The sequence below is a fragment of the Harpegnathos saltator genome, unplaced genomic scaffold, assembly GCF_003227715.2.
Source record: "Harpegnathos saltator strain DR-91 unplaced genomic scaffold, Hsal_v8.6 scaffold225, whole genome shotgun sequence".
Classification (NCBI taxonomy): domain Eukaryota; kingdom Metazoa; phylum Arthropoda; class Insecta; order Hymenoptera; family Formicidae; genus Harpegnathos; species Harpegnathos saltator.
Window position 1 is genome coordinate 1258043 of NW_020230012.1, and position 21473 is coordinate 1279515.

A 21473-nucleotide genomic window follows, 5' to 3' on the forward strand; every position below is an offset into this window, starting at 1 on the left:
GTTCCACCGTCACGCAATGAGTTTATGTCTACGCTCGACGCAGAAAATGACGGTGGCTACTTTCGACGAAGGATCTGACTTTCAATTCAACGGGTTAAACGAACGGGTAAAAACCGTCAATCTTGAGAGAGAACTCTGTCGCGCAAAATTCTTCCGTTGATGGTATCTGATTTGAAACAATCATCGGATGAATCCTGTCATTTTCTACGATTATAAAATTTCTTTTGCCGCATTATCCCGTGCTTGTTACGCTTTGCAACTGTTTCCCTCTGAAAATCAATATAACAGTAAAATACTTAGACATAAAAAAAGCATATTGCGCAAAGCCACGACTCGTCGTCAGATAAAAAACATTGAAAAAACAACGCGACGAGACGTGATCGTTTCAGGTGTAGAAAGAAATCTATTGCAGCTGAATCGAAATATAAAGTCGCTTAGATACAACCGAGGAGGCCTGAGGTGGACGATAAGTCACGTCTCAGCGCATGTTTCAGCGAATGACGTATTGTGTTGCAGCGAATGCGGGAGTGTCGCCGATGAGTATGCAGAACCTCGTCACCCTAGCAGCTATGACCGGCGGAAACGGCAACCTCCAGGTGTCGCCAAACAGTGAGTAGAGAATATTTCGCGAGGTGCATAATCAGAGAACACATTATCGTACATTAACGTGCAGCTGTAAGTTCCGAGCGGAACTGTCCGGCGCTTCGAATTATATACGTAACTTCGCGCCCACGCTGTTACCGCCGCCCGTCCTCCTACCGATTGTACAAAACACCCATACGCTTGTGCATCACGTACGTTACCCGCGCTAGACGGTATAAATCCGCTTGAGCGTGGTAGTCGGACTTTAATGATCGCATGCGTTGTCGAAGTTCCAGGCCGAACGGGTGAACACTGTCCGTGCTTTTGTAGGTGTGCATGGAAAAGCGGCCGGCCGAAGTCGCGCCGAAGCCGCGCGATCACGGCGCCGGTAATAATGCGACGGCGTGTCTATACGTGTCCTTTTCATACAGAGTGTATTAACAGACGTTATAATCGCGATACCGCGCGGTATACGATGAGGAAGGTGTCGTGAGACATACCGCGCGATCGCGCACAATGCATGGCTAGAAGCCAGTCGGGAGAAAAAGTGAACGTGCGTTCGACTCCAACTTTGTTTGCAAGTTGCACAATGTATCTCGCGAGAAACGACAGAAATCATGACAATCATCGGGCGAATATATCATACGTGGATCAGTTGGGTCGATTGGATATTGTTACTCTTCAAACGTTTTTAGCGAGATCATTTCAGCGAGATCGTGGCAATTGATCTCTCGCCGGTTACATTATTATTCATGATTAAAAATTATTCCAAATTTTTCATTTTGCAAATTATCACTGTAGTTTGAGTCCCGACTGACTTCAGAAACTTATTATTTACATGTGTAGATTAACTCGCGAAACACGCTGTATGTTCTATACTTTGTCACCAAATTCGAAGTAAACATCCAAAATATCGAGCGTAACTAAATTTGTGTTGACTGTTTCTTCCGTTCGTTGAACGAATCTGGTGATCGAGTATTAACGAATTAAGACAGAACGATTATTCGTGAAGCGTGATAATTAAACGGTGGCAGAGGGCGGTATTACCAAGTAAACGTGTCGAAATTTCTAGTAACCTGTGTATCTTCTTCGTGTTGTGTGCACGCTGAATCATGTAAATGTACAAAGTCCACAGGTAAGACGTATATTTCCGTAGTTAATTGCACCATTACCCTCTTATCATATTTTATAACGTACCAGAGCAGAGTAAACTAACACACCTTTATTACATTGCGTGTTCACGTTACCGCGCTCTCTTTACAATTTATGTAAAGTCAATAGGAAAGTGAGTCAAGTATGCAGGCTACTCCGTCGCGTTCTTCACACGCGAGCGATTGCGCAAATACTGTTTGCGCAAGAACAAGTTTTTCTGACAATTACAGTAATCACGGCTGAATCGTCATTGAACGGATGGATCTTGATCGCACAAAATGAGACATTAGAAACCCTATGTAGGCGCAATCTGTGTGTGGTATTCTTGAATTGATATTAATTTATGCATATGTTCATAGCTTTAGTCGGAAGCACTTGGTAGAAAAAGAAGCTTAATTTTTTGTGAAATTGCAATGAACGTTATAAAATATGATTACTAGAAATTAATAACAAACTCTTCTATACATACTCTTATATACATATATCAGTGATCTTTTTCGGTTTTCTCTCCCGTTAATTTTCTTCTAATTTCTGATACCGTAAATTGGGCAATTTACGGTATCAGAATTTGTCATACATTTACTCGTCGTATCCAGCCAAAATTGTCTCTACAGCTAAGACCGCTTTATCTGGTAAGATATCCCAGTGACAACAGTGCTGAGCTTACATGTTGCGTTTGATGTAACAGTATAACGGGAAAGACAAATATTTATCGCGGAGACGTTGCCACAGTTAGCCGTGCAAACTTGACTAGTCGTATTAATTTGAAACTAGTGTGAGCGCGTACTGTCGCCGCCGCCGCCGCCGCCGCAATTTCATCATCGCAATTAAAAACGGAATTGCGACAGCGCCGCCGAGAAAATCCCGTCAAAGCTTCCTTTCGTGAGAATACGTCATATATATATCACTGATCCCGCTTGTTAATACCGCGAACGTGTTCTGTGTTTCAGCGTTAAGCGGCCTGGCGAATTCGACAGCAGGTATGTCGCTATGTACGTGTCGCATATTGCCTGGTACAGTATTAACAATTACTAAATTAATTTCGACTGTGCAAAAGGGTCCCCCCTCTAATCCCGTTGACGGTTCGATTTTCTCATTTCGCTTATTTAATAGCCCCTGCGCGTGCGCGCACACACATACACGCGCGCTCCCTGGATTTCTCTGGAACTCATTTATTTTTTTTTTTATATGTTTCAATTTCCATGGATACAAACTCACTCCTGATCTTATCCACGATCTCCGCATCGTGCGCTACATATATGATAAACAATCGTCCCAAGTGGAAATTACCAAGAACGCCTATTTTAGTACAATCGATGAAGCAATTAGTGACCGATCGTATGCGAATATGTCAAGTGTTAAAAATGAGCAAAAACAATTTTTGCAATAATATGAATATCGATTATCGTCCGTCGACAATTAATTTGTTATCAGAGCGGTCTAATTCAGTCATTTACTTTTTCACCTTTTACTCAAACGCAACTATTAACTATTAAATTATTAAAAACATAAATTATTAAATTTTTACGATGATTTTATGTGAATTTATTAGATTCCTATTAAATAAATCAAATTAAATTCGTATACGATTATCAAAAGAAGGAAAAAGAATCGTATATTAAGAACAGAAATTGCACAGAAATTTACATAAGAGCATAATGCAAGAGCATAATATTTAGACGTTTATCTATAAATATTGTCGTCTGCTTCTTACGTATTACATTGCTGCTGTTATGTAGATTTGTATGCAATAGATATAAGCCGCAGACAGAAGCGTTTCATTGTTTTCAAATCTTAAACATGATCATGTAATGAATTTCATTATTATCGCATTTTACACTTTATGTTTCTTTTTTTCTTCTCTTAATGTGAACACACATCGCAATTTTAACATTGCATATTTTTTTCGTGCGTAGCTGCCCTTCTGGGAAAAACAGGAAATACAGGTGAGACAAGTTCATGGAAGATAAGCTGTTTGATTCGTATTCTTTATTGTATCACAAGACGTTATATATCTTCTCTTCGTTATCTTCTTCTCAAGTCCCTCTCCCGTCAATGTTACTTCTTCACTATCACTCTTGTACATTTCTTTTTATCGTCTCTCGTATATTTCGTATTGCAACACTGATGATCATTGTTTGTCGCAGACTTCATCAAACGGGTCTCCCCTAATTTGATCAGTCAACTTTGCTCTTGACGAAATATTCACTCAAAAATAAATTGCATATTGCATATCAAAAAACGATGAAAAAATGCCAAATTTTTACGGAGGAAAATAACTCCAAATATATTCGTAATGAAAAAATGGCGATTTTATAATAATTTCATGACATCCATGTATATACATGTGTATTTTATCCACGAATATATGGCGACAGTCGAGTCAATTAGCAATTGATTGTTGTTGCGCGCTAAATTGCTGTCGTGAAAAAACTTTCGCAAACATTGAATTAACGCATCAATTGGCGAGACCTGGTTGGAGCTTTCAGGAACGTGCATACTTTTATCCTTCATCAATATTGTAAATCATAGTTTTAACAATATGTACATACCGGACTGAATTAATGTCTATTTGAGATGTATTGAACGTAGATAATTCACGCGCAGACGCTTATCGCAATTAACGGGCGCATGATTCTTTTGTAACAAGAATTTACGTAATGTATGCCTATTCGGCATAATGAGAAAAAAAAATAGTACGGCTGTTTTCCTTGAAACGCTTCTTGCAATTAACCTGGGGATTAGCGCGTGATTTCTTTTTTTTCCTTTTTACCACATAAATAGTTACGCATGAAAATGTACTGCACAAGCTACTTTTAAATCGTTATCTCGTTGCATATTTCTCCCTCGGTATATCGGAGATATATTTTTACGCTTCTATAAAATATGTCGAAGAAATTCGTGTGAAGCAAAATATGTTATACACCGTATATCGTAACTTTCATAATTTTATCCACTTGTGCATATTTTAAATTTTGTTTCTTTTTTATAAAGGTTGTATCTCCTTCATATAAATCATGTGTCGCACGAAAGTGCCACTTAAAATTTCACTCACGACGCTCACTGTAAAACTAACGTGCAGTTCAAATCAATTGTGAAACCGTCTACCAGTGCTATCCGCGCATAATGGAGAAAGGAAAGATAGAAATTGTCATGAGGAGAAAATACCGTAGAATTTGAAACTATTCGAAGTAATGCACTGTAGCACTATACAATAGCACTAATTCGTTATGTCGCACAAGTACGAGCTTCCTGTTTCTAATCGTGATAACTAGTAATAACAGATTCGGATTAGCGACGGTCGTTATTTTCGCGATGTCGCAGCATGCCTCGGAATTAATTAGGCTTGGGCATCGTCCGCGCTGCACTTGGGGATCAGTGGAAAGTAATATGACCTTGGTCTTCGTCTTCAAGGGTCTACCGGGGGCAGTCTCAGTCCTGTGACGTCCCTCACTCTCAACTCCTTGACGGGCACGCCGCTAAATGGGCTTCAAGACTCGCTGAGCAACGCTTACTCCAGTTTGCAACAGTATGCAGGTGATTATTATGGCCCATACGGTCATTTTTTCGTGTGCACACAGAGAAGCGTCATGTGCGCGCAGCTTAGACTGCGCCTCTCTGTGATCCGTATGAACACGCAGAAAAAAAGTGCTATATTCTAACGAGTAAACTGTGCGCATTAAAGCTCTCATTGGAAAGACGACGGTGACCGTGGAAAAGAAAGAGTTGCATAGTGAGTAATAAACGAGTAGAAATTGTCTGGATATGCATTTCTGTGAATCGTCCACGTTTCTTTCTCTCTCTCTCTCTCTCTCTCTCCCTCTCTCTCTTTCTCTCTCTCTCTCTTTCCTCTTTGTTTCGTGTCAAGTCCCTCATGTCGTTCACTTCTGAATTAATCGCGAAATTTTCACCGCGAAACATTCAGCGCGATCGATATAAGCACGAGGCACTAAGATTAAGCGTTCTGCGATTAGAAGAACTGATCAGGAAAAGTAACAGAATACGAAGGTGAACGAAATGAGTGCTTGAAGAAGAACAACCGGTAGGTTCGCATGTGCCTATTGGAAGTACCCGTGTGTATCCCAGCGCACATAAAATATACATTTGTAAACAATTAAGTAAGCGGAGGCGTTACGATGTGTCACGGTTGCGAATATCGGAGAGAGAGCTTATGAGATCGCGTTACACACGCATTCCCTTGAGCTCTGCTATGTGTGTAACCTGTTTTCTAATTTTCTACATACATATACATCGCAGAAGATTAAGTAACTATATTTTTTATTCTCTCGTTGTGTCCTTCACTACCGCGCCCAATGCTTATCTGTTTATGCTTATAGTCGGTTATACTAGGTTACGCGATATTATTCGGATAGTGGATTCAAATGAATCCGATCAGACGATGATAGATCAGTCGTGTCTATTTGGTGTGTTGCTGTAAGCTGGGACGCGCCAAGCCGATGCGTAGAATCGTATCAATAACCGAACTGTTTATCTCGAAGTGACATAGGTCAAATTTTGAGGGACAATTAATTCAATCGCGATCGGGTCGCGAATTCACTTGATAAAGGTCGCGGCACAGATATCATTCGACACATCTTCGATATCTTTGTCGATGTTTCCTGACTGCTTTATAAATTTCCCCGATTCACTTTCTCGCACCTTCCTTGTCCTTGAACGCGTGATTCCGAATCATCGCGAGGTTTTCAAGATTTACGTCACTTCGAAGAACGCAACCGCGGATTGCGCCCCTCGGCTGCGTATAACGCGAGCATCATCGACGTATTTGGGTTTCAGGGTTCCCGGCGTTCACAGCGGCTGCGGCCGCTGCGGCGGCGGCGGCGCAGAAGACGAAGTTCAGCAACACGGACAAGCAAATCGAGGGTCCCGAAGGCTGCAACCTCTTCATCTACCACCTACCGCAGGAATTCAATGACACGGACCTCATCTCCACCTTTTTGCCGTTCGGCAACGTCATATCCGCCAAAGTTTTTATAGATAAGCACACGCACATGAGCAAATGCTTCGGTGAGTTGAAGTGCTGGTATATTAATCGAACGACTCTGATCTGAAGAATAAAGTACGAGTATACAAGCGGCTTCAATCGCGACGGAGGGGAGTCGCGTTCATTATCACACGCGGTGTTGAGACAACTGCGTTGAGAACAAGATTCCGTTGCGTCGCAATCACTTTATTTTAGATGTCGTACTCGTCCCGCCCCCAATCTAACTTCGCGTGAGTGCATCACATTGCACGCGAGTAATAACGAATTTAACGACGTTATTCCAGGTTTCGTGTCGTACGACAACGCGTCGAGCGCGCAAGCGGCGATCCAGACGATGCACGGTTTCCAAATCGGCATGAAGCGACTGAAGGTCCAGTTGAAACGGTCCAAGGACGCCTGCAAGCCGTACTAGCCGATGTCACAGAGCGTTCGTAGGTAGATACCAAGGACTTCTCGGACACCTCGCCTCGGCTCGACGGCGTCCTCAATCCGGGGGACGGCGATCGCGCGTACGAATTAACAACCGCGTCGGTTGACACGATTATCATGACACGAGATGATGAATCCCGCTGCGCGGGATTTCGCGCAGGCTAGCTAGCTAGCTAATAGGTCTCTAGGTCTATAGGCAAACGAAGAAAGGTATTCCACGGTGCTCTCTAGTCAAGCGATATTTTTCACGAAGGGTAGCGCGCGAGCTAACGAGCTACGATCGAGCGTTCTTCGGACGCCGAAGAGGAGACACGTCTCGCCGCTCGACACCTTCGCCGTCCTATCGAAACAAGGCTGTGATAATCCAGAAGACTCTCTTGTCCATCGGACTGACTTTTTTTCCGAGGTGCAGGAACGTACTCTTTATCCTTTTAACGTGTCGCTTGTGCGAACTGTCCCGCCGAATTGTCTTCTATCTCTTTCTTTTTACCTGCCGGTCCGCCCGTGTGTGAACTCAAGTACATTTTTAATCCAACGATCTGTCTACTCCACTCACGTCCGTGCCATGTCGCGTTCGTGTGTCATAGTCACCGTCTGTTGACCCCTTTAGTGTCGTATTAAATATATAGACAAGTCCCAAGACTGTGCTTTCTCTCTTCGGTATAATTCATTCCAGTAATTTTATGGTCGACAAGATAAAATTAACGGGTCAGTATTATTTCAGGCAGCTCGATTTCGTAGTCGGTAGTGACCGATTTCAGAAAGTATGACTATGGACTCTATTCCTAGCGTACGCGCTCGTATCTAACAAGTCCGACGAGATATAATTAATCGAGATCGAGACCGCAACGAGAAAGCAACGAGCGCCTCTATGTAGCTCTAAGAATCCACGCACACAGCAGCACAAAGGTTCCGCATAGCCCGACGCAGCGGCGCTTAACGCGTGAAATAAGACACGGCTGCAGCTCGTGATGTATCCGTACGTTTCGTGAGCGGATCTCTCGAACTCGTGACTAAGCCGTGGCAAGTGAGCAGCTTTCGAAATAAATGACATGCAATGCTTCCAAAGACTTTTCCATTCACGCATCAAGCCGCGAGGCGAATAAAGGCTGCCCGGGTTTAAACTGATTCGAGTCTCGGATAAAAGTTCGTTACATTTCCCTGGAACGGGCTTTGGCGCGTATCTAGCGTTAAACGCATTCAATCGCTCTCGAATTCAATCTGTCGTGCGCGAAGAGCATGTTCGAATGTAAACGACGCACGCTCAAAGATCGAACAGCCACACGTTCGTCGTAAAGCACGCGAGTCTCGTAATATGGGTCTCTCTCTCTCTCTCTCTCTCTCTCTCTCTCTCTCTCTCTCTCTCTCTCTCTCTCTCTCTCTCTCTCTCTCTCTCTCTCTCTCTCCCTCCCTCCCTCCCTCCCTCCCTCCCTCCCTCCCTCCCTCCCTCTCCCTCCCTCCCTCCCTCCCTCCCTCCCTCCCTCTCTCTCTCTCTCTCCCTCTCTCTCTCCCTCTCTCTCTCCCTCTCTCTCTCTCTCTCTCTCCCTCTCTCTCTCCCTCTCTCTCTTTCTCTCCCCCCCCCCTTCCCCCCCTCTCTCTCTCTCTCTCTCTCTCTCTCTCTCTCTCTCTCTCTCTCTCTCTCTCTCTCTCTCTCTCTCTCTCTCTCTCTCTCTCTCTCTCTCTCTCTCTCTCTCTCTCTCTCTGTTTCTCTTTTTCTTAAATCGTAATATTCGCCCGTATTTATCGCACGGTGTCGAAAATATGTTTGTCTCTTTGAATCTCGAAGGTACAAAACCCGCCGGCACGTTCCCCGGCAATGCAATCAAACTACATCTCGTTGTAAAGGCTGCCAGTATAAAGCTTTCTGTGCTAACTTACTGTTGCACAAAGTGGAATTACGTACGTGAAGTTCACTAACATACGTAGCTTTTTTTCCCCTCTAGGAGAGTAAGAGTAGTTCGCTTTTGAATTTTCACACAGCGTTCACGAGTCGTACCTTGTAACCATTTGATGATTTGATTTTTCTCTCTGTTGTTTTCACTTTCCTCTATTCTTTGTATAATTTATAGCTCTTTCTATTTCTCTACTCTATCTATCTATTTTTCTTTGTCTTTGTCTATATATCTATCTTTCTATCTATCTATTCTCTATTACAATAACCACGTAGTTTTAGCCGGCAGTCGAGCCGGCATATACGAGCAATACACACAAGGACCTACCTCACTCATTTGTAATTATACCAGCAGCTATTACGCCGTGCGTATATCCTTCGTTCATTGTTCGAGGCGCACAGAATTCGCGATACGTTCTTACGTGGTAATAATATCACTAAGTTGTTCTTTTTTTTTCTTCTTAATTTAATGGTTAATCACGCTACGACGCTTTATTAGTCAGTAGTACTAACATTGCTATGTGATTTTTGGGGGATGGGGGGAGGGGGGAGGGGGATGACGCAGCCGGTCGTCGCAAGCGATGGATGAGATTCGCCAAGTGTTTCCGTGAATCAAGGGACGAAGTCGTAATTTGCGTCCAAGAAGTGTATGTCACTCGTCGCGGTTAACGTTCTGGAACAATCGCCAAAGGCGACAGGAACTTCCAAGTAGTGCGGAACGACCGCCGCAGTTATTCGCATGCAATTTGAATCCGGAAACGGTTGGCGAATTTCACCGAGCGCGTTGCATCGACAACGAGTCTCCACTGATGCGCCGTCAAACACTTTGTTTCTCTTTCCTTGTGACTGTCTGTCAAGCTGAACAAAGTGGATGCTCGTTGCTCGTGTCTGAAAAGGACGGTTCGGCAAACTACCTGTGTACACGATGCACGGTGTCGTCGGTTTTGGAGGCCCCGCGAACGTCACATTTGGCCCTTTGATGTTCGAACTTTGCTTGATAGTCAAAGTGACTCTCTTCCGCGCGCTATGCGCGCAATTTTCTTATCAGACGTGTAACTTTCGCGATGTAACCGCTAACCGTTCAAGTGTTAACTCTACGCTTAATACCTTTTTTACGATTGCGCGAATTAAGTAACGATACCATCTTTCTGTGCTAAATTTTCATTGTGGCCGAGCCTCGAGCGAGGTGAAGCTTGACTAATACATTTATTCGAGCTCTCTGCAGATCGCCGACGAAATTAATTGCTCCTCCAAGTTCGCTCTGTCTTAAGGAACCGCGATCGCACCGCGGCCCCGCATTCTCATCGTGCAGAATGACAAGAAGCTCACGAGTGTCCTAGCTCGGCGGAGCCGATCGCGCGAGTCTGCAGAGATGTATAGATCGGATGTCTCGCGGGGCCCCGGCGGAACCATCACCGCGCGCGTTTGCTCGGGGATGAATCTTCATATTTGGTGTGTGGTGGTGACTAACCTGTCCGTGTGTTTGTTTGTGTGCCAGCAGGTGGCCTGTGACGTTGTGACCGTGTACTCTCGATCGGAGTCGCCGTGCCATGTCAGTCTCAGTCAGTCAAATCGGTATCGATCGTTTGTTCGGTCGGTCGATCGATCAGTCACGACTCCCCGGTCAGTCTCTCGATCAATTTATCTGTGTCTGTCGGTGCCTATACAAAGAACAACACCCACCCAACACGCGTTCTCACTTCCGCCGTAAGATCCTCCACCTCTCCGACCTCTTCTCTCTCTTTCTCTCTCTCTCTCTCTTCGTCTCCTACCCTCGAGCCTCTCGCGCATCCGTACCATCTGTCCACGACGACGAGCGACATGTCGCGAAGCCGCTCTCGTTTCTCGCGATCGCGCCGAGAGAAGATCGTTGTCGATCCACGCTTGTCACACGCTTCGTTCTCGCGAAACGAATGCATGCGGACGAATTCACGTGGACGACCGTCGGACTCGCGGGAGAATTCACGCGGGACGCCCCGGAGGTGTGTGGAAACTCGCGACCGAAAAAAACTGCTGCGCGCATGCGGAGGAAACACGACGAAGAGAAAAGTGCCAGGAAAGCGGAACGAGTAGCGGAGGACGATGCACCGACAGGACCGAGCTGGGTTCCTCGAACGAAGCTAAACGCGCTAATGTTAACCGTCTGTCCACCCCGCGGTCCTGTGTATATACGAATATATAAATATATTATACATATATGTACATACGCATATATGTGCACGCGTGTATGTGTGAATGTGTGAATGTGTGCATAAGTGTGGTATGTGCGAATGTACGCGCATATATGTCGAGGGTGCGACGAGGATTCTCGTGGCTAACTGGCAGGCAATGAGCGACGCTCTTCGTCTTACGCGGTCTTCACGACGAAGCAGGACAAAAGGATAAGGAACGCGCGGCACGCGTCGCGAATCGTATGCGAGAAGTTTCTTATATATAACTATACATAAATATAGGTATACATGTTCATAAATCGAATTATCGACTGAAAACTATTTTTATCGGCTCTATTGTCAGGATTGCTGTCAGCGCCTCGGCGCTTGTTTATATATAAATAAACACGCAGGCATACCCACACACGCATACATGTGAGTCGCGACGAATTGATATCGTACAAGCAAGTTGGATACGAGTGTATATGTGTGCGTGCGTGTGTGTGTGTGTGTGTGTGTATGTGTGTGTGTGTGTGTGTGCGTGTGTGTGTGTGTGCGTGCGTGTGTGTGTGTGTGTGTGTGTGTGTGTGTGTCTATCTGTGTGAAAGGACGCGCGAGACGGAGGTTAGAAATGGAAACGCGAAAGGACGAACAATGATCGTGCGGGACCGGCGCGCGTGCGATTTTTTAGGCTTAGATCGTGCAAACATACCAAAAACGGAACGGATACAAAGAAACAAACAAAAACGATAGAGCTAGTGGAAAGAAGCCGAGTATAAGAGACATTTTGTAATAATGACTTTGTGATAAGATTGTATCGTATAGGAGACGAGAGGTATATATGGGGCCGCTTTCGGATCCCGTAGGGCAAAATTTACGTAGAGCGAAATCATCACGTTTGATCGCTCAAGACTGGCGCGAAGCGGACGCATTCGTGTGTTCGATCGCCGCCAGAAACACTGCGAACGTAGACAAGTACGCGAGATGCGGCGAATTTTTAACGAATTTTACTGTCGGCCGAGTTTCCCGACCGCGCACTCACATCGTCTTCTTCGTCGGGTTCGCGAGTTGCATCTTGTGCGAACCGGAGCGACGTCAGCTCCCCGCGGGAACTGGAAGCAGGAACTATCGGATGTTTGGATCGACACAATCGGCTAAAGGTCTCCACACACCGACGCGAATAGTTATAAAGGAAGGCGCAAAAAGTTTTGAGGTAGTTTTTAGGATTATTACAGATATTATCGATATCCGGCACCGGATATAAAATTTATTTGGTAAATCGTTGATTGAAAAAAACGTTTCAAGCTTTAGACTGTAAGACGTTCGGTTACAGATCGGTTTGTGGGGACTTGGCATCGCGTTCATATAAATTAACGACGTACTTTTTTACACACAAGATCTATTTTCGTTTCATTTCCACGATGATTAACGACCATAATTCTGGTTATATCCTTCTTCCGAGATGAAACGGACGTATTGATGTTTATGTTGCGAGTAAATTTCTATTTGAGAAGAGTAGAAGGGTAAAAGTCTCATTTTTGAACGCGGAAAAGACGCAAGTGACGAAATTTCAGAGTGTCGCGTAGATGTTTTCGAGGTTACAGGATAAGACGTTTATGACGTTCATTGAACGATTTCCCCCGGAAGTTTCCTCAGCTCGTTTTTCCGAATAACGAAGATGCGAATTGCAAGATGAAATAATGAACGGAAATTGAAGACGTATAATATTGCGCAACTTCCTTCCGACGTTCCTTAAGAAACCTTAATGCTGTCTTTTCTCTTGACACTGTCATGATGTCCTTTCATGATTACTATCCACATCTCGAGTTTCGACAAAATACATATCCTCCAATCACTCGTTTTTTCTCGCGTATCCTTGTCGATATTGGACAAAGCAAATTTGCGTGTATTTGATCATTGGATAGCAATTATGTTCTTTCTTTCGTTTTCTTTTTTTAATGGTCTGATATATCGTGATAGTTTTTATGTTTATTTAGCATATTCTAAAATATTATCTTGCAATCCTTATAAAAATGGAATAATTACGGTATTATTGAAAATAAGTCTCAACTGATGACTATTAATTTGCAATTAGAAAGCTGTGATCCCACAGGATATCCAGATACATTAGCTTTGCCCGCATTATTATTAAATGCTGCTCCACGGTTCGATTTACGTAATCTTGCTTTGCCACAAGCAACATTAACATGCACACGTGCGTCAGACCAAATGAACGGAGCAACGGGTGTTGTTGCGAACGAAATTCTTACGAATGAACAAGCTTTGCTTGACACTGCGATCGTCTTGGGTGAACATGGGAGACGTCGCGCTCCGTGCAAGTTACCAAAGATGTGTCTTTAATTAATTGATGTACTTACACAAAATGCTAACAACTAATCCTCCATGTTAATGTTGAGCGTCTACACATGAGCCAGATCAAAGTCTATGTGTAGAATACTATTATTTTATACTTAACGTAAACAGACGATTAAAATAAAAGCAGCTAAAATCGAATTTTCCTATATTATGAATTAATCGTTGCGTTAATTAATTTAAACGTGGGATTCATACGTATGTATGAAGAATATGATATAATATCGAAACAAAGGACACGTAAAATATTAAAGCTTTTAAAAAAGCTATAGTATTCGACACATAGATAAGTATATGTGCGTAGGCTATCAACACTGACGACCCACACACGTTAAATCGATCGACTAACAATAGCAAACGAGTACGCGTACACGTTAGTCTTGTGCGTATATACAAATAGAGCCTAGTCACAAATATCGTTAACAATCGAAAAGTCGTTTCTATGTTCGTATCATTCTTATCATCGTCCCTCCCAGCACGTGCGTTGACGTTATTGTTAGTGCTGCTACGTTTATCACATGTGGCTATTATTATTATTATTATTATTATTATTACCGCTACGTTCATTCTTAACTAGTTATACTTGTTGCTCTAATTTGATTGCTATTATTATTAGATTTATTATTATTATTATTGCTATTATTCGTATATCTGTATAATTATTTTATTTTATATTATTATTCTTAGTATTATTACTAGTACTATGATGGCGAATGATGGCATCGTTGGCAATTATTATTACTATTATGACCATTACTTCTATTACTTTTATATGTGTATTATCGCACTTTTTGCGCGACAGCGATCGCGATTATCGTCTGTTACTGTTACCGATATCGATCGCTCGACCCTAATTTAGCGCCTCGATGGCAGACTATCAGTGTATATTAGGACCAGGTCAACCGGGTACTTTTATCTTCGTTCTTACAGCATACTGCGTACGAACGAGTGGTTTTTCGCCATAAAATAACCCGAGTCATGTAGTACCTGCGCGCGATCATTACACGGTCAAATAAGGATCACTCTTTGAGACGGTCGTTTCCTAAAAGAGGCACGTTACAACAGAGCGGGACAATGTACTTACGACGTTAACAATTTGTTTTCGTGTTTGCTCGTACATTAGCTATTCCAAAAATTGGACCAAACTGATTGACGAGAACGAACTGAAACATTTGGGATCTCCTCTTTAACGCTAAGATAGCTGCCAACATTAGCAAACGTTGATAACGAATGCTACGAGATGCTCTTTTTTTATACGAGAGATAGATGCAAAATTTATTGCGTACATGTCTCAATATTTCTTGCGAAACAGAAATGAAGAGGAATGTTTCGTAAGATCTATTCTTACGATGTAAATTGTTCTCAATTCTTGTTCTCAATGCAACTGGAAAATATTTTTTAATTTTGTTTTTAATTTTGCATTGCTTACGTTATGCTACACATTTATACGCGTTATTATGATGTAACTAATACTTAAGTAATCTCGCCGCGCATTAGTGATATAAGTTTTGATTTCTCCTTTCCTCTTTCTTTCTCGCAGCACGAATCGACCGATTCGGTGATCCTATTCGACCGACGTTTCAATGGCACGGTCGTCTATCCAAATTATTATTCTTATGTTTACAATCCAAATTTGTCGATAGATTATATTTCTGTTTTTACATGTGTTTCAGTTATCGTAGTCGTAAGACTACTCTGTTACCGTCGAGTACACCGTCTTAGCGTCGTTCATCTGTCGTGCTTCTTTATTTTTTGTTTTCTTACATGCTAGAAATCGAATTTGTTCTTTTTCTTTAGTTTTGTTCGTCCACCGCGTTTCTTTCCTCTAGTGTATAAAATGTATGCTGCTTTTTTTTTATTAGAGAATGGGATGCGTCCGGATCGGAGCTTTCGAGATGACGAATCATGTTCAGTCAAATGCAAATTTGTTCTTAGTTTTAGCACATTGGGTGTTGGCTGCTATTATATGGTTTGCTAGTTTGCATGTAAACTTTGCTACTATCATATATCTTAATTTTATAGAAAAAAATAGAAAGTAACACACATACATAAACACGATACAATCGACCGAAGTTAACGATCAGTTGATTTGATTAAATTAGTCAGCGAAAAGCCGGAGGTGCCGTCAAAAGCCTGAATTTGATATTGATGAATATGCTTGTGTCGAAATAATGCACAATACACGAAGCATGAAAATTCTGTCAGTACCGAATATTATATATATATATATATATATATATATATATATATATATATATATATATATATATAATTGCCTCCAGCACTCAACATGTTAAACATTCTTAATTTAAACGTTGCAAATAGCATGATGTCCAATATAATACTTAAATGATGACAGAAAATATTTGGGTGTTATATGTGTAGAATGTTTAATTTATCAAAGCGCAAGACCAAGGATAATATTTTTACGAATTTATAACTTGCACGTATGTTCAGACAATTGAGATATTTTATCAATAACTGTGTTACGTGTTAAGTTTCTGTTCCAAGTGTCTGGTACGGACGTGTACGTACAATATTTGAGTCGCGTATCATCAGGATGCTCCGAGAGACGCGGTCGATCCCACTCTTTTAATGAGACCGATTCAGTTCTCAACGATCGAAGGATAAACAATGCGATTAAAATATCGAGACTTATCATTGTGGTTATCCCCACGTGTATTGCGACTACTTTTCATACGCGCAAGCGCGCGTGTGTACGGGCATTAATTGTGTTTTTTGTATGTATGTATCTCTGTCACGTGCACGGACGTATACATATGATGTAATAAGTGTCTGCGTGAGCGATACAGTTCATCGCCGGAGTGTCGTTACGTTTAACGTCGCGCTCTGCGTTTACTCTTAATTCTCTCTATCTTTTGTATAATTTTGTTTTTTTATGCCTTTCTTTTCTTTTTTCTTTTGTTCAACTGCTGTAACCACTGTTCGGCTTTGAATGGCTGACGGAGAATCGCAGAGATCGTGTTAGCGTATCGTTGAGTATACTTATATTTTTCTTTTCTGTTCCACTTCGTCTACAACGCGGTCAGCATGTGGCGTATGTTGAAAATAACAATATATATATTTATTTTGTTGTTTTAATTTTTTTCTTCGCTTTACTGTCACTCCCACGATCCTGATCTCCCCTTCGACCGTCGCGTGTTATTCCATCTTGGACGAATGTTTTAACGATCTTTTAAAGTGTATCATCTCAACTTTGACGAAGTAACATGTCGCTAAAAATATTTTCCTGTCCAAGAAGAAGATGATCGGAAGCGTCGCTTTTTTATCGTGTATTTGTCACTTTTATACCTCGTACATGTTTTTTCTATATAAATCGGCAAGAGACTCGCGTTATTTATAGAGCATGAACAAACGTGAACGTTCGTTACGTTTGTTTTCGGAAAATTATTTCGACCTGCGAAACAAGCCACAGTTCACTGTCTTTAATTTATTGTCAATTGATGTACCACTAATTTATTGGGAATGTATTTGATTTTGGCTACACGCACGTCATGCGCCTGTGTCGACGTTTAGAGAGCGGCATTACCTCGAGTTGTGATTCAATCTGAATCTGACACATTACCAATCACTTCTATATCGAAGACTTGATATGAGAAAGCCTGTAAGAATGTTATATTTTCGGAAAATTATTTTCCGTTGATGAGAGAATATTACGTGTCAAGGCGCACCGATAGCATCGCGAAAAGCCGTAGATGTGGACGAAAACGTTCGCGAAATGCGAACGCAGAGAAAACGCGTGTATAGATAATTTCTTGTAAATAAACCAAATAAAAGATTTCTAAATCCAATTTTCCTCAAGATCTCTCTCTCTCTCTCTCTCTCTCTTTCTCTCTCTCTCTCTCTCTCTCTCTCTCTCTCTCTCTCTCTCTGTTTTTCCGGATAATCTTTTTTGTGTCAAGCCTTCGATTATACAAATGTACACATACAATCGCGATCTTTGTTTCGGCGGTCATATTAGATAGTACAAGTTGTACAGAGAGAAACCGTACACATCCGCAACAATCACTCGACGAACTAGCATATAGGCTTTGTACATAGACCATAGTTTATAAGGATATTTTTTGTACTCAGCGAAATTTCGAGTGACAGGTTATTGTGCCGTTTCTTTCGTACTGTCGATTCGCACTGCGACGGCTCTACGAGCAAAAATAACGTGTGTTCACAGTGGCGCAAAGATCGATGCCCGGACCCGCTTAACAAACTCATTAGATTCACAATGACACGTCAATATTAACACGTCAATTGTAGTCGCGAGGATTCACGCCACGCGCGAAATTACCCGGTATCTCTTTTTAGGCACACGTGCCCTTTGCTAGTCACTCACGACGAGTCACGACTACATACATGTATAGAAAGACTTTGAGTATAAAAAAAAATAAAAGCACTGCCTTCTGAATGGTAATAAGATATTGACATACACTCTCTATCTCTCTTTCTCTCTCTTTCGGGTTTTTGTGAGTCGACATATAACTAGGAGTGTGAAATAAATAAAAAAATTTTATTTATGTCTCTTGAAGTAGATTTTCTCTTAACATCATCTCGTTTGGAAAGAGGAGATGATGCTTCAAAAGAATACTTTGGTTAAATACCGTCAATCGGTCGATCGACCGATCAATGTCAAATTAATTAGGAAATTGAAAGAGCTACAAGAATTTCGAGGCGTTGTGAGCAAAAAATAGTTTCAAGGAAAATGACGGTATTTTTCTTCGATTTTGGCATCTCTCTTCAACGAGAGAATTTTAAGCGCCTATCGGTGCATCGAGTGGGACGAGCTAATGAAGACTGCCGAGATGTGGTCGCGTCAGAGAAATGCTGTCGTTTGTTACTCTTATCATGTAAATACCAGTCATAATGTTGCGTGTTTAACTTGTAGAGACGAGTCCATGTAACTACTGTAAATAGCAACGTTTAACGGACCACAATGCGCGTTCCCGCCGCCAACGGAACTCCGCCACTGTGTACACGCATCAGCGATTATTCCAGTGGGTGCATGGAAGTGTACGGAATAGTGCTAGAGGTCTACGCATAGTCTACGTGTAGAATATCTGAAGCGTCACTTACGCAAATTACGGCCCGTATTCATACCACATTTAGCGCTAAATGCGGCCACACAATTCTCCGCTCTCGTAATAACATCAAATGCGGTGTTCGGATTAAACAAATAAAACTCGGGGTCAGATTGCCGCATTTAACGATGGTAAACCCAACGGTTATCTAATGCAGCGGTAAAGTGGCAATTTAAACTCATGTTTCGTCCAAAAGTATATTCTCGTACTCTAAAATGAGACTTGGAGCGAGAGGAAAATATTACGAGGAAATGTACTTCGACATTAAGTCCACGTTCTGTGGCTAAATTAATTTTCTCTGCACGTAGAACAGCTTTTGTGCGTAACAATTTCCTTTACCAACGGTACTTTTTGAAAAATACGAGCGGGTTGCTTTGTGCAGTACACGTATCTCGTGTATTCCACACGTAGACTATTCACGTTGACGCGTGGATATTCAACACTGGCATGTGAAAGAATAAACATTGAACTATGCATGTGCTGTAGAGAAAAGAATTATGAAGTTTAACGCGCTAAATGTTTTTTTCTTTATCCCGAAGTGTATCTTTGAGACGTTTTTAGATCTCGCGAATCGCGCTCGTCGACGGAGAGGAAATGCGACGACTCGACAGGATTCATTGTCGACCGATTGCTAATTATACGCGCGTCCATCATACGCGCGCATAATGAATTCGTACCTAATTATAGGCGTTTAAAGAATTATATTTAGCCAACATACAACGCGTGCGCCTACACTTAAAAAATTCCCGGCCGACTGAGATCAAGGTTAATAATCATCATCTTTGAAATATGCTGTGCATCGCTCTTGATGTTCGATCTCAATAATTGAGATTCTTTCTAGACTGCGAATACACCAAATGGACAACAATTATAAAAAGATAACGCGAATGAAGTAAATTGTAAAGATAAAATGTCATCATTGCGAACGAATTATAACATTCGAAACAATCGACTGAAGAGTTTTTTGCGTTTTCAAATTTTCGTATTTTCGTGCGTGTGAATTCGGCAAATTACTTTTACTTGTAATGGAATAAAAAAGTTAGTTGGTTCCTCGTGGTATCAAGATAAATGTTAAGTTTGCCGGAATTTAACGTATTGAATATACTTCTCGCACTTTGCAATTTCGGCTGTGTCGAACGTCATCGAACAGCACGATTCTTTCGATAGGTCGGCAAAAACTCGCCTAAACAGTGCAGCCTAATTGAGAAAGTTACTTTCTAATATTGCGAATGTAAATGTGTAATCCTGATCGGATAAGAGCAAGTTCTTGCATGCGCGTGCAATTTTCTTTCCGTTTCAAGGCACTTATTCTCACTGCGAGTTCGTTGAGAACACAAGATCGGTAAACCGAGTTTCTAGATTAGCTTAATTTTGCTGACACGGGTGATAATAAGAAAAAATTTGCACACACGTAATACGTCTCTGACAGCGTCGGATTTATGGCCTCTCATGCATCCTACATGCTCGATGTAACTTAAATTTTAAATGTATATATCGTGGTTTGTATGTGATATCGATGGTTCAAACCCGAGTTTACTCTCTTCGCGCGTTAAAAACTTTAACTATCGGAACGTTCATTTAAATTTTCCCGATTTCAGTTTCGCAACTTGTTGTTCACTTAAACTGTACCGCACTTTGTGAATCCGTAAATCCGTCGCTGGACTTTAATAGAAGTAGCGTCGCTCGTATGCGATTGAGGGAGAGATGAACGAGCTAGGATATTTAGAATGCCAGCCAAACAAGTCGCGAGGTATGAGAAGGGAGAGATATCTTCGATATACCGTCTCGGTGTCCTGCAGAGTTCTGTGTAATCGTTTGTAACGGCGGTGACGATCGCGCACGATCGAGCAACTCGCATCGACATAGTAATTAAACACGACTTCTAGGATAGCGTAACGTTTATCGGACAAGCTACGAGTCACAGTGTTTAAGTATATAATAGCAATCTTTTAGATTTTATATATCGCGTGTGTGAGAATATGCAAAGAGAAGTGCGCGTGCAAAAGCGAAGTGTGCGTGTGTTAAATGTGAGCGCGCGCGTCGCAAGATTTAGGCTCGGCAGGTTAATAAATCGTATTTTCGAAATAAACATCGTTCTTGAAATATTTACTCACTCATCCTCAATGTTGCTTTTCTGCGGATCCTCTCTGCATCCCTGTCTCTAGATTCCTGTAGACGTTTTCTCCCTCTTCCTCCTCCCTCTTTCTCTCTCTCTATCTCTCTCTCTCTCTCTCTCTCTCTCTCTCTCTCTCTCTGTTTTTGAGGACGTGAAGACGTGAAAAAGCGAGATCGCCCAAGAGAATTGTAGCGTCACGTCGCAAGATTCCTTTGTAAATCTAAAATTTGAAAAGTTTTGTTAAAATGTTATAATTATACGTTTATGTTGAACATATTGCATTTTTCGTATTTTTTTATATATATTCAATGTTAGTTTTTGCTTGTTAGAATTTATATTCAACAGTAATAAGATATGCTATGAAAGACCTGAGTGAAATATTTTTATCATTTTCACGGATTGTCGAATACTGATATATTACTGATATTTTTTACGATACGATATAAATATCTGAACAGTTGATATTTTATCTCTTACAGTTTTAACTGCATCGGTACTTACCGACTTTTCCGTCCATCAGGGGACGACATGCCCCGTAACCCGTAACGATTCGAATTCCAAAATGTCCGACGCTCGCACGAAACTTACGGCATTGCCGACGATAAAACGCGATGCGGTTTGAATTCCGGATTTCTGTAACAGAACGAACGCGCGATACTTTCTTGATATTTTCCACATGTCATTTCGT

At 41.9% G+C, this 21473-nt stretch overlaps 1 protein-coding gene and 1 long non-coding RNA gene across 3 annotated transcripts in view; one reads left to right on the forward strand and one right to left on the reverse strand.

The window, feature by feature from the left end:
* The window catches only part of LOC105190613 (CUGBP Elav-like family member 2), a 384647-nt gene extending 377123 nt beyond the window's left edge, over positions 1–7524 (forward strand). Inside the window, exons 10-16 of one of the 2 annotated variants that reach the window (XM_025298595.1) lie at positions 517–609; positions 2685–2714; positions 3651–3680; positions 5149–5271; positions 5420–5467; positions 6529–6759; positions 7021–7524. In XM_025298595.1, the coding sequence (XP_025154380.1) occupies positions 517–609; positions 2685–2714; positions 3651–3680; positions 5149–5271; positions 5420–5467; positions 6529–6759; positions 7021–7148 (683 nt within the window). In that variant the 3' untranslated portion in view covers positions 7149–7524. Of the gene's footprint in view, positions 1–516; positions 610–2684; positions 2727–3650; positions 3681–5148; positions 5272–5419; positions 5468–6528; positions 6760–7020 lie in introns of both variants that reach the window. The other variant, XM_025298597.1, reaches the window with a different exon arrangement.
* Positions 1–21473, reverse strand: part of LOC109504544 (uncharacterized) — a 40426-nt gene that overhangs the window by 17984 nt on the left and 969 nt on the right. The window contains exons 3-4 of the long non-coding RNA XR_003112867.1: positions 21287–21418; positions 20784–21005 (exon numbers count right to left, since the gene is read on the reverse strand). This is a non-coding gene — a long non-coding RNA (uncharacterized LOC109504544). The remainder of the gene's footprint in view (positions 1–20783; positions 21006–21286; positions 21419–21473) is intronic.